The sequence below is a fragment of the Amblyomma americanum genome, chromosome 3, assembly GCF_052857255.1.
Source record: "Amblyomma americanum isolate KBUSLIRL-KWMA chromosome 3, ASM5285725v1, whole genome shotgun sequence".
Classification (NCBI taxonomy): Eukaryota; Metazoa; Arthropoda; class Arachnida; order Ixodida; family Ixodidae; genus Amblyomma; species Amblyomma americanum.
This window is the reverse complement of record NC_135499.1, coordinates 178,559,474-178,572,088: the sequence shown is the minus strand read 5'-3', so window position 1 is coordinate 178,572,088 and position 12,615 is coordinate 178,559,474. Positions and strand designations below refer to the sequence as shown.

The window sequence follows — 12,615 nt, the reverse complement described above, 5'->3', positions numbered from 1 at the left end:
ACCAACCTTGCATCGCGGACAATGAGCCGACCAATGAAATCTTTAGCAGAGGCAGAGACATCTCCAAACAGGTCTTCGGGGAAGTCCAGACTGCCATTTGTAATGTTGCAAAAAGTCTCTTGCTTTGTGTCTCCACCAAAAGGGGAGTGGCCCGACAGCAGCACATAGGTCAGCACACCCAAGCTCCTGCACAGAAAAAAAAAAATGTCTTGCTCAGAATCAGCACCATCCTAACACCTCATTATGCAAGTTTGCAACAGGGAAAATCGAAGATGTGTGGTGAACGCAGAGTGCTCATGATATCTGCCAAAGTATCAGTATCTGCAACAAAGTTAGTTGCACTAAGTAGCAGATGTTGCTGGACTTGTTGGTTCATTATTCAAGAAGTATGACCTGCACTGTAAACCAAAGATAAGCATGTGCAGGAAACCATGAGATGCATGATAACTCAATAACGCCTTACAGAAGTGATGTAAAATATATTGCACCTCTGTCTGCGTGCAAATAGATTACTGTAATGAATTTTTACACAAAAGCGAAATGCTTCAGACTATGGGGCATGGCGTTGTGAAAGGCTCTGGATCAGTTTTGCCCACCTCAGTTTCTATGATGTACACTGATATCTCAGTGCACATGTGTTTCTAGATTTTGCCTCTTTCAAAAAGCATTTGCCGGAACAAGAATCAAACCTATAAACTTATGCTTTGAAGCCAAAAATACAAAGCCTTGAGCCACCATGGTGGCTCCAAGTACATAAAATCTGATAAACCACAGAAAGTAAATCACAGTGGAACCAGCAGATCAATTTGCAATCTGCTCGGTCCGATTTATTATGGGCATGGGCACAGGTACATTATATATTAGGTGTCTGCTGAGCAAGGCATTGCTGAAAGTTAGTGCACATCGGTGTTCTTCTCTGTGTTCTTGCAATTGTTTCATGCTGTTGTTCTGTTTACTTGGAATAATTGCTTTCTCAGAAGAAGCAAACAGTGCACAGAATAAACAGGTGACTAGACTATAAAAACACGTAAGCAATGCCTTAGGCTGACATTTCTAAGACAATATTACCCGATGATTAACAGCCTAGATCTGCGAAACCCATGTGTTGGAGATACTCCCTTGAACACAATCTGGCATGAAGAAGGAACATTCAAACACCGAAATTAAGATATATTGCATTTACCCCTATAAAAATGAGCCGATTAACTACCTTTAGGTAATTACTGTGAAAAGTAAGGGCCATGTAATTTGTGTTGAAAGATCTCCACTAGACCACTGCTACCTGGTGATTCTGGTTTCTCTCATGGCTTTAGGATGCTGCTAACAATTTGGTACAGAATCGATTACAAATCTCAAAACTCATGAGCCTCAACTTTAAACAACCCGTGCATACAGCCCCCTAAATGGTTAAATGTGATCGCTAGAATTCAGTTTTGCTGACAATGTGACCAAACAGCCACAAAAAGATGATGCATGCGAAACAAACAAAAAAAACAGCCAGCATTTGGATTCGTTACGTCTGGAACTAGGTGACTTAAAGCCTCTCACATTGTGTGGTTTGCATGATAGTGACACAGGTTTGGTACAATACCATTATTTTGATGCAATTCACTTCCCATCACTCCTGTGCTGACAGGCCTGCTGTGGTAAATAATTAGGTGGCAAGAGCTGCATTGCAGTAGCTTAAGAATAGAACTGCCACATTAGCCTTGGCTCTGCCACACTCAGAGCAAGAGGTGCAAGTTGCAAGCTGGTATGCAAGACTATTTGGCTCAAATGTTGAATACAGAGGTGGGAACTGAGCAGCATCTATGCCCTGCTGTTTCTGTTCTCTCTTCAGCCATTGTCACTTAAATCTTTTTTAGTGTTCCGTAATAAACAGTAAGAGTTGCATGCATGAGCACAGAGCTTTCCCACAGTATCAATCATGCTCATCACCATCAACCAAACAATGCCCACTGCAGTAATTAACCCTGTGTAATTAACCCTGTCCTACGTTTCAGTATCGGCACTGCACATAATGTCACGTTTAGGAAGCATTGACTGTGCTACCATTAGATACGCCACGCTTGCACAATGTGGCCAGCATTTACCTGCCTGCCATTCATAAGCCCATGTGGATTGCCCCTGCCACATTGTTTTATTTGTACAGAGGGATTGAGTGCATTTTGGTGCATAAACAGAAGTAGAAGTACAACAACTCCAAACTTATAGTGGCAGCCTCAGAGCTCTCAAATTCGAAATAAGCACGTGCAACACTCTGCTGGAACAACACTTGTAAACGATGCTCTAATTTGGCAGCAAGTTTAGTTTGGTTGCACCTTTCCTTCTGAAGACCAATAACTACATGCTCTTCAATGCCAGCCTACACAGCATTAAGCCTCATTTCCTCTTAGCCTGCTCGCACAGCATCTCTATAAAAGGGAACATGGCATCTCATGATGCAAAATGGCCACACCATACCTAAAACTGTTGGCAGGCACAACAGCTGTGATGACAATGAACTTCTGGCAAGGACAGCTCCATTTCATAGCAAAATAATGAGCATTAGTGTCCATTTGTGCTGAAGAGTTGTAGCAGTATCAACTCACCAGATATCGGTTGCAAGGGAGATAGGCTCATACTGCAGTATTTCAGGAGCTGCAAAAGACAAAGTAATGCATTTGAGAGGCTGAATGAAAACAAACTATGATACTGAAAAGCACGAAATGGATGATTCAAATATTACAAATGCAACATATGTAAATGTCTAAGCATAATAACTATACCAACATAGTTATACACAAGGTGACTTATTTCAAACCATTCTCTAGGTGAATTACTCTTATATTTCACTTTTGATTACAATTATGGGAAGCAAAGTCACTGCCACACTGAATACTTGTGTATTTGGTACACATTTCTTGTTTCTGCAGCACTGCTTAATTAACCGCAGTGATAAAAAAATTTCCAATGACTTTGGTCTTCCGTCAGTACATGACAGGAAAAAGCTTTGCACTGCTGCAAAATTAGAGACAAATGTGTGACGGCAAAAATTTCACATAGCTAGCAGATAGCTTTCCAAAATGTGTTGGAAGCCGCGAGGGCTGCCCCGCACTCTTACTGTTTACATTCAATAGATCCGACATAAGGGTTATTCAACAGCAATTGACCATTTGCGGAAAAACTAGTGCCACCTGTCGTGCGAACAGGGAAGCTCCACTGGCACTTGGTTGGAAAGGGGTTCTCAAGCAAACATGTGCAAAGCAGCGTTCAACACTTTACCCGCGCTTGTTTAGTTGTTTTAGTGTTGTTTCTTTCCCGGAAACATGCGTCTGCTCATGAAAGAGTATGATGGAAGAGGAGAACATCCCATTTACGTTTTTAGAAACGGGGTAGAGCGAAGAGTTTGCGCATTGTAGCCTGAAAAACGACCATGTGTGGCAATACCTTGTTACGTTTGGAGACGCCAACATGCCAAGAATATTAAAGCCACTGGGACTCATCAATCTACCGAGGCTTCAAAGGGCCGTCGATGTGGTTGCAGCGCTACGAGTGCAGGTGGTGGCGTCTACAAGGGTCATTCCCCCCCCCCCCCCCCCCCCCCCCCCCCCCCCTTGCTGTTTAAGGGGTGAAACGGCTCCCCGCTGTCTGAGAAAGGCTTTAGTGAACCTGTCTTTTGTTCTCAACGCTGGACCCACCCGGGACATTTTTCTCCCGGAGGGGACGACGGGGAGCCGGCGAGCGGCGGAACTGCAAATCCGCCGTGACAAATGCGGCCGGGTTTAACTAAGCCAACGTCTCTGGAATCTTCGTGCTTCGAAAACAACTTCGACTTGGACTGTGCTTTCCCACGCTCTACGTGAAAGCTTCTGCGAACTGCGGTGGGATCCATTCGCCCCACGCTACCGCTGTGAAGTGCAGGTGACTGACCTTCGACGCTCTCAGTGGGACCCCCTTGGGGCTATTCATCACTGAAGCCTGGACAGCGCGGACCCCAATCTGCCAGAAGTGGCAAGAGTGTGTGGCTGGGGGCGGACCCGGAAGACTGGACACGTGATCTACATCACAGTGATTCGACGCATTTTTAATGAACTAGATTCCCCAACTAGGGACCTGGGGACAGCGGACCCTATTTAAGCAGCGACCTGGCGTGTGTTCGCCAGCTCCCGATTCACTCTTTCAATCTTTGTATAAATGTAAATAAACCCTTCAGTCTCTTCTTCACCTCGAAGACCCTCTCATCTCTTCGTCAACCCCACTACAGCAGTCTCCCGATCCGGAACCCGGGGACACCGACCTTGGCGAGAGACGGCACAAACGAACCAGGAGCCCGCATCTAACAACCTACACTCTTCTACCTCAACGGAACACCGAATGACCAAGTGAAAATGTTCGTGAATGTGCGCCTATGCGCGGGCGAGTGTAACAGTATAATGGGGTGCACTTTCCTAATGCGCACCGACGCGCACCGACGCGCGCGCGCGTGCGTGTGTGTGTGTGTGTGTGTGTGTGTGTGTGTGTGTGTGTGTGTGTGTGTGTGTGTGTGTGTGTGTGTGTGTGTGTGCGCGCGTGCGCGTGCGTGTGCGTGTGTGTGTGCGTGTGTGTGTGTGTGTGTGTGTGTGTGTGTGTGTGTGTGTGTGTGTGTGTGTGTGTGTGTGTGTGTGTGTGTGTGTGTGTGTGTGTGTGTGTGTACATATACATATATATTTGCGCTTGCTTAAGAGGGCAGGAGTTTCTGCTAACTTCACACAGCACCTTTTGCCTCAGGGAAGACTTAGCTCATTAGTAAACGACCATGGCTCGTGATGATATGTTAAAGCGTTGCTTTGCGTGCTAACGGGCCGCCGGAGCGTTAGAATGTGCGGATATACGCGAAGTTGCGCTCGGCCGTGCTCGCCCTGTTCAGATAGCACATTTTGACATTGTAGCATTTATGGTGAATGTTCATACTAATATATATATTTCGGCTTTCCTGCGTCGATGGCAAAACTTCTAGAACGACCGAGCAGTGTGCACTTGGCAGTAAGCACGAAACAAAGCAGGAACACCCGTTTCGAAACGTGCTGGATGTGCGCATTATAGGCCCCATCAACGGGTTTGTCCTGTGCCCTTTGTATCTCATCGCGCCCTTTATTACGTACAAGTCTCGCTGTTGTAAAACGCGTGGTTAGTTTTGATAAAAACGCGTTGCAGTTACATGGCAGTTACAGCTCGCATCAGCCGCCGTACTACAGCCGCGGAAGAATGCACGGCCGGCTCATGTTTTCCATCCAAAACCAAATCGCCTATAGAGGGCGCTGGCTGCGCCTTCACCACGCATGCGCACAAACTTTTCTGCAAATGTTCAATTGAAGCAGACACTCAGATGGGCCTGGTAACAGAAAGTTCATCGAGGAAGGCGAAATGCGCAGGAAAAGGAAGGCACATGAGGCGGTGCTGAATGCCACTGTACGACAGCGCAGGGTCGTAGATCCGCACGCGCGACACGGCGGAAGAGAGAAGAGGTGGGAGGGGGCGTGGCCCCATTGCGTCACTGCATGGCAGCAAGCAGGAGCCGCAGTTCGGAAGCGGTTACGCCGCCGTCGCCGACAGGCGGCCAGGAGCGACGGCACGTCAAGGTCCCGTGTGGGACGCGTCCCCGCGCGCCAGAGTCCGTCACCCAAGCGGCGCGGAATGCTTTTTTTAAAATAACGCGCCGCGCTCAGCGCGGCCCTGTATACAACGGCGAGCCCTTGAGACTGCGCAATTAATGCCCCTGCCGTCCGATTCGGGCCAAAATCGGCGCCTGTCCCACAGCCCACGCGAAAGCCGCGCTGCACGCGGCAGCCGTGGGTAAACGAGCTGACGCCGCCGACGGTGCGCGGTGGTTTTGCAGCAGCGCCCGCCGTGGTGTGTTGTTGGCACGCGCGCGCTAGTACCGCCGCGTCTAGTATATGTTATGAGCTTGAGGAAGGAGAAAGGCTCGCAATAGCAGGGCGCCCCCGGAACGAAGCGAGGACCGTGGCATTGATTGCAAGGCGACGCCGCCGCGGCGGGAGGGGAAAAAATGGCGCCGCGCGGCACGGCTTGCGGACACAACAACGCGCTGCAAGGGCCTGATATGCGCTTGGAAGTTGTGGAACTGACGCAGAGTTGCTGCGTCATAGGCGAAAGGATGCGCAAGACCAGAAAGAAAACACCCGCACAAAAAAAAAAGACAAAATGTTCCCAGCTCATGAAAACGGCGTTAAAGCATCACGAGGCGGGAAAGAATGCAGCACTATACAGAAAGCTGCCTGCAGTGACAAGTGTGTCTTCAAGAAGCACGTTCGAAGAAAGAACCGCATGCGGTAAGCATGGCGTCAAAAGTTAGTGCAGAATGGCCAGAAAGTGTGAGTAAATGATCTGAAGGATAACTCTAAAGACACCACCATCATCACCAGCCTTACTACGCCCATTGCAGGGCAAAGGCCTCTCCCATGTCTCTCCAATTAACCGTGTCATTTTCCAGCTCCGCCCACCCTATCCTGGCAAATTTCTTAATCTCATCCGCCCACCTAACTTTCTGCCGCCCCTTGCTTACGCTTGCCTTCTCTTGGAATTCACTCCGTCACCCTTATGGACCGGCGGTTATCTTGCCTTCGCATTACATGCCCTGCCCAAGCCAATTTCTTCCTCTTGATTTCGACTAGGCGGTCGAAACTAGAACAAGACTAGACTCTACAGCGAGTCAGTTCTCAAAAATAGGAGAAACGAGCGGCATAACCCGAGCGGAAATTTCTGTCTTCCTGCATGTGCCGCCAGACCTCTACAGAGCCCCACAGACGTACGGATCTGGCTAGTCTCCGGTCTCTGATTACACGTGACGTCAGACCACGTGACACGTCCGCAGACGACAACGGCACTACTACGCAGGTCCCAACGTCGTCTACGGCAGCTGTCACGCTGCTGCCCGACCGCACTAGAGTCCAGCGTTTCGTCACGAACGATTGGGTTACGCACGCCCGGGGAAGATCCACCACGTTTATTTGTCGACAACATGGACGGGAAGTGTTTCCAGGAAGAACCGGCCGAATGCGGACATACAGCGGATGGGTGGAGCGCAAGTGGTGAGCGGAAGTGGTAATGAACAAGATAAGATACCGCAGAATCGCCAAAGTTCTCATATTACGAATCTTTGACTTATGCAAAGCTGGTCTAGTTTGTCTGCAATGCTGCAGTATTGTTAAAGACAAGAGCACACGAACTGAAGTTTGAGATTCGGAATGGCTAGCGCTGGCTCACTCGTACTCCGCCTGGATTTCACTCAACACGTACCGCAAACTCCACCTCTATAATCGGATACAACTCAAGAACGAAGGGGCTTTTCCCCGTCACAGACCCCCCCTCCAGCCAATGGAATCGGCCGATTCTCATGAGTCTGCTAGCGTACCAATGCAGGGAGTGGAGATAGTTCCCTCCCTACATGGTCGCGGATAGTCTTCGCCCCTCAATATCACAATTGTCACAAAAGCAGGTTCGTGAGAATCTGCCGACGCCATTGGCTGGAAGGGGGCCCTTTGACGGTTAAAAAGCCGCATCGTTCTTGAGTTGTATCCGACTATAGAACCTAAGAACGGCGAATTACTTCGAGCACACGCTCCGAGATCAGTGAGGGACAAAAAGTAGAAAAGGCAGCTTCCGAGGGAACGCACAATCACAGCCGCACTTCTGTAAATTCCCGCTTTCAAGACGGTGGCAGCAAGCAGCACCACAGCCGCGCTACGTCCCTCCCCTCCGGCGTCGTCGTCCCTCCCCTCCGGCGTCGTCGGGGAAAGCTATCACGACGTAGGAGAAGACGAGAGACCGGCCCTCGTCGTGAGTGGCAGCAGCCGACGGGTCGAAGAGGCACACCGAAGGCTCGACCCCGGAGCGGCGAGGGTCAGGACGCGGCGCCGCCGCCGTTCGGGAGGCAGTAAACAGCAGCGCAGATTCGTTCAGCGCCCGGCCGGCAATAAACAAGCCGGCGGCGAAACCCGAGAGGCGCGTTGGGGCACCCCGCACGAGAGGAAGCAGAAACCGAGGGGGTGGAGGAAGCTTATTACGAAAGCCGAGGCACGCGCCACTGTGGCGGGGCATTCGAAATGAAAAAAAAAAAAGTGCGACCTTGCTGTCAGCTACTCGCGCGCGCAGACTCGACGACGTCACGAAAGGATCTCAGTCCTGGAGAGAAACAGGCGAACAAAGGGGGCGATAATCTTTTTTTTCTCCTTGGACGGACAACGAGGAAATGCGTGGTCGCTTTCCTCTGAGAACTATGACGGGCGGCCAATTAGCGAGATGCCTCGCAAGAAACCGCACGGTTGTTTAAAACAGGTGTCCTCCTCGCGCGCGCTTTCTGTTCAGGCTGAAACGTGGTACAGCGAAGGCCTCGACTATGCCAGCACTACACCCCCCTACCGCACGTACCGATTTAGAGCCACGTCTCGTCGAACTGTTGCAGCCGCCACGGAGTACTTGTCGACACTTCGGCTGCGACTCTTCTGTCTATCGCACTCCGGCAACGGCGCAGCCGTGCCGGCTCAAGAAGTTTCCTCATGCTTAGGGGGGGGGAGGGGTGGGGGGGGGGGGGGCATCATCCCACGAGAGCACGCACTCACCGACGTAATCCGGAGTGCCGACGATCTCGCGGATCTCGGTGCCCTTGCCGATGACTCGCGAGATGCCGAAGTCGCAGAGCAGGATGTCTCCCTGGGGGAACGATGACGTCAGCAGCAGGTTTTGGGGCTGCGAGGGAACAAAAAAAGAGGGCGGGATATGCGGAGGGTTAGGAGGAGCCAGTGACGCAATAAACTGAAACAGTGCACTGCTGAGCACAAACGCATGCATGCATCGCACATTCGGTGCCCTTACACTGGCGCGGCTACAGCGCGCAGCGGAGACGCGATCAAATTCCGCTGGAAATTCGTGAACAGTGCAAGTCTGAAACAACGTGCCACAAGGGTGGTGCCATGTGGGTGAGCTAGGTATAGCACGTGTGCACGAATTACGCAGAAGAGGCGGCAGCAAATTTGCGCCTTTGCGTGCTTTCTGCGCCAAAGGCCTTGAAAAAACACGTGACGGTATGCGACGCCCTGAAAGTGCAGAGCAAAGCTCGGCACAAGTGGGGATCAACCAGCCCCGCATACAAAAATTTATGGTGAGGCAGGAAAAAAGATTGAAAAATAAAATGCCCCAGCCCGTGTCACGCATACAGGCCGAAGACTAGGTGGGTGCTTAATCTGTCGCCAAATAAACTCTCTCTCTGTCAGTGACACGAACGCACCGCATCGGGACGCCGATCGCGTTGAAGCCTGCTCGCCATTCGTGACAGCCTAGACAGAGACAGGGGGCTCCAGCCTCGGCGGTGGGCGCGCTCGCTTTACGACCAGTGTCGGTTAACGACGACTTACGTCAGTCACAGACGCACTCGCCCAAAGAAAGAACGAGCGCAGAGGGACGAGAGAGCGACAAGCTAAAGGCTGCGGCTCTCCCGAGACGTCCGCCGGAAAGACCGAGGGGTGCACGCAGCAGTAAATCAATGGGCTTAAGCCGCGCTCGGGAGGTCCTCGTCCAGCCCCGAAACGAAGCGAGAGGTGCACGGACTTACGCACTTGAGCCGTCACGCGGAGAGAGAGAGAGCACTTAACAGCGCTGACCGGTGCTGGTGGTCGGCGCAGTAAAAACGCCAGCGCTGCAGCGCGAGCAAGAGCCGCGCAGAAGAAGGCGTCCCCGTCCGGGCCACTCGCACTCCAGTCGGTGCACGCCGGGGGTGGGCAGCCATAAAGAGCGCGGGCCAAGGTCCGAAGGCGCCGATATATCTGAAGCGCGGCTTCAGACGCGACGCTATGTTCGCTCCTTCCACGCGAGAGCCCGGGCGAATGCGTGAACGTTCTCGGCGAACGGTTAGTCGAAAGCTGCGCAGAACTGCGGCCGAACGGAAGTTAATTACTCCACTTTGTTAATCCCGATAAATGAACTGTGTGACGTTCGTGGGCGCTTTTTCGTAGCAAACGACGACATGCGCCACAGAGCCCTCCCCTGGGCCTGAATGGAAGAGCAGAAACAAAACCTGGCAAATGCCGACGCGTTCCCGTAAGGAAAAGCCCAATAGGTCGTGACAATGGCGGAAAGCATAAAATAATTTTATGTTCTAATATCACTGAACAACTCCAATAACTGCTGCAGACGCTTAGCCAGGCGTGTAACCGTATTCGCCCAACGAGCACTTTACTGCCTATGTGCTGCTGACGCTTGGCCATGCGCGTGACTGTCGTTGGGTGGTGATGATGAGTTGGTTTTTAGTGGCACATAAGCAGCTTGATCAGAGAGCCATGGTTGGGTCAACTAGACCGATTTCCCAAGCATTTCACATCAGAGAAGCCGGGCCATGGTGAGGGCGTGTATACCTTTGAAAAGCGATGGGCAGAAAGCCTATTCGTTACCTTTGCCAAACGAGCGTTGTGTTGTCTTATAAAATCCAAGTTCCAGGTTCAAGTTATTTTCAGCTTCTCACTACTGTCAGGCGACGGCAGATTATATACGCGCTCTGAAACACCGCTACTGACGGAACATTTCGACCGGCTTGCCCCCTGTCAAGCTGCGCGAAAGCCCTCGTTCATTCCACGCGGAGCAAAGCCAGGGCCAAATGACCTGGCCAAATGACGCTGAAGACATCAGCACGGGACAGAGCGGAGCCGGGCCAGCGCATCACGAGCTCCGGTTACGGCGCGCGAGCAGAGCCCACACCAGCGAGCGTAATTTCGATCGGATGATGCTCTACTATACGAGAGCACGCGGGCGGATTACACACACGAACACCGTCGGGCGCCTCAGATGCTCCTGCAGCAGACTCCACGAAAGAGCGAGAGAGCAAACTCGGTCACCCGGCCCCCAGCGAGAGCCGCTGCCCTCGCCCACACTCGGCGAAAGTGTGCAGCAGCGACGAGCGAAAGGGAAGCTCTCGTTTTCTGCTCCTTCATTTCGGACGGCGAACGAACCAACGGGGGCATGCAGGTCCCACCCGGTGTATGGGAGCGCGAAAATTAACCCTGCCTCGTTTGTATTCTTGAGGCGCGGATGAATGGGGCGGAGAACGACGTGGTACTACACTTGGCGCTGCCGCCGCCGCCAGCAGCAGCAGCGCGAGAGGCGAGAGACAGCGCCGAGCGAGGAAGAGCAATTACGCCGACGGGGCGAATGCGACACGACACGCCACCAACACACTCGAATCTGGCGCCGACGAGTCTGGCGCACGCTCCTCCGGCCGCCTCTCCGAGAACGCCGCGAGGGAAGCAGCAGTGGCGTCCCTCTTCGCCGACGGCGCCAAGCCAAGGCGCGCGCTCGCGTTTTCAAAATCGCCCCATAAATCAAAGCGCCGCGTGCTGCTGCAGCGTCCTCTCGCGTTCTCGCCTAGTCTCTCTGAGGCGCTGTTCCTGCTAGAGCACCACGGCGTCCACAATGGGGAGTGTAGAGGGAGTGAGTGCCACCCCCAACGTGCAATACGCGTGGCACGGGGCTGCTGCGCATTTTACACACTGGGGCCCGTACTTAACGCGGGTTCATCGGTTATGCACGCCCCCCAGGAATCGGGAGCAGTGCGCGCACCCCTCTGAGGGCCGGTCAACGATACATCTCTAACGTGGATACCGCATCCCCACATCAAGGCCGCTGGAAGGGGCACAGCGTCGTTTTCGCTAGGCTCGTTTCAACGCCCTCAGCCTGCAGCTTAACACGGATAGTTGCACACAAAAAGCTCCTTGCCAAAGCGACAACTATAATATGAGAACAAAAGTGACGACTGTCTCTAAAGCTACAACACCCAAGCAACGGCCACACTTGCACCAGGTAACAGTCCCTGCGCGCTTAACCCTATACCGCTCGCAAGGTTACAGGTGCTAAAAGGCTTCGGAGCCTTTTGTCACAGAGAGCACGCGAGCACACAAAGGGAAAGACGCAACGGGGGGAGGCGGTCGCGCGACAACGCAGGAGTCGCGCCGGCTGCATGCAAGCCCGGCACAAGCCGCGAGCGCGAGGTTGTACGGCAGCCACAACAGCACAGAGCGGCGGCGGCGCGTCCGACGCCAGAACGGTGTCACGAAACTGGGGCGACCCCGCCGCAGTCACGTCGCGGGCGCCGCCGGAGACTGCGCACGGCGTGAGCGTGACCTCACGGGTGTACGGAGCGGCAGCCAAGCCAGGGGACGAGGAGGAGGAGAGGAAAATCGCGCGAGTAATCGAGCACCGTCCATAACGCCGCTCCTTCGCAGCAAGCGCAGCGGACTCCGCGCTGTGTATGGTACACTTTCTCCTCCGTGATCCGCGTTTGCCGCGCTTTCGCTCACAGCCAACCAACTGAGCGATGCGCGAATGGCTTTCATTCGTTCTTACAGGTATAGATGCCAGCGCTCTTGGCCACGAAATCCTGTTGGCGACTGTAGCATGGCGCACGGTATGGTTTAGGTTTTAGTATCGCATGAAAGAAACTTGGACGTCTTGCTCCTACGGCTACTGAATGAGGTTGCGGTGCAGTCCCATGTTAGCCCCCGGCAACCTGGCTTCGATACGTGCGCTCAAGCGGTATTGTATGGTACGGTATGGTATGGCTAGCTTGGTTCAATGAACGTCCCGAAGGTG

At 52.7% G+C, this 12,615-nt stretch overlaps 1 protein-coding gene across 2 annotated transcripts in view; it reads right to left on the bottom strand.

Annotated features, from left to right (window-relative positions):
* The window catches only part of Drak (Death-associated protein kinase related), a 209,882-nt gene that overhangs the window by 4,443 nt on the left and 192,824 nt on the right, over nucleotides 1-12,615 (bottom strand). For both annotated transcript variants that reach the window (XM_077659002.1, XM_077659001.1), the window contains exons 5-7: nucleotides 8,601-8,727; nucleotides 2,592-2,640; nucleotides 7-186 (exon numbers count right to left, since the gene is read on the bottom strand). In XM_077659002.1, coding sequence (XP_077515128.1) covers nucleotides 7-186; nucleotides 2,592-2,640; nucleotides 8,601-8,727 — 356 coding nt within the window. The remainder of the gene's footprint in view (nucleotides 1-6; nucleotides 187-2,591; nucleotides 2,641-8,600; nucleotides 8,728-12,615) is intronic.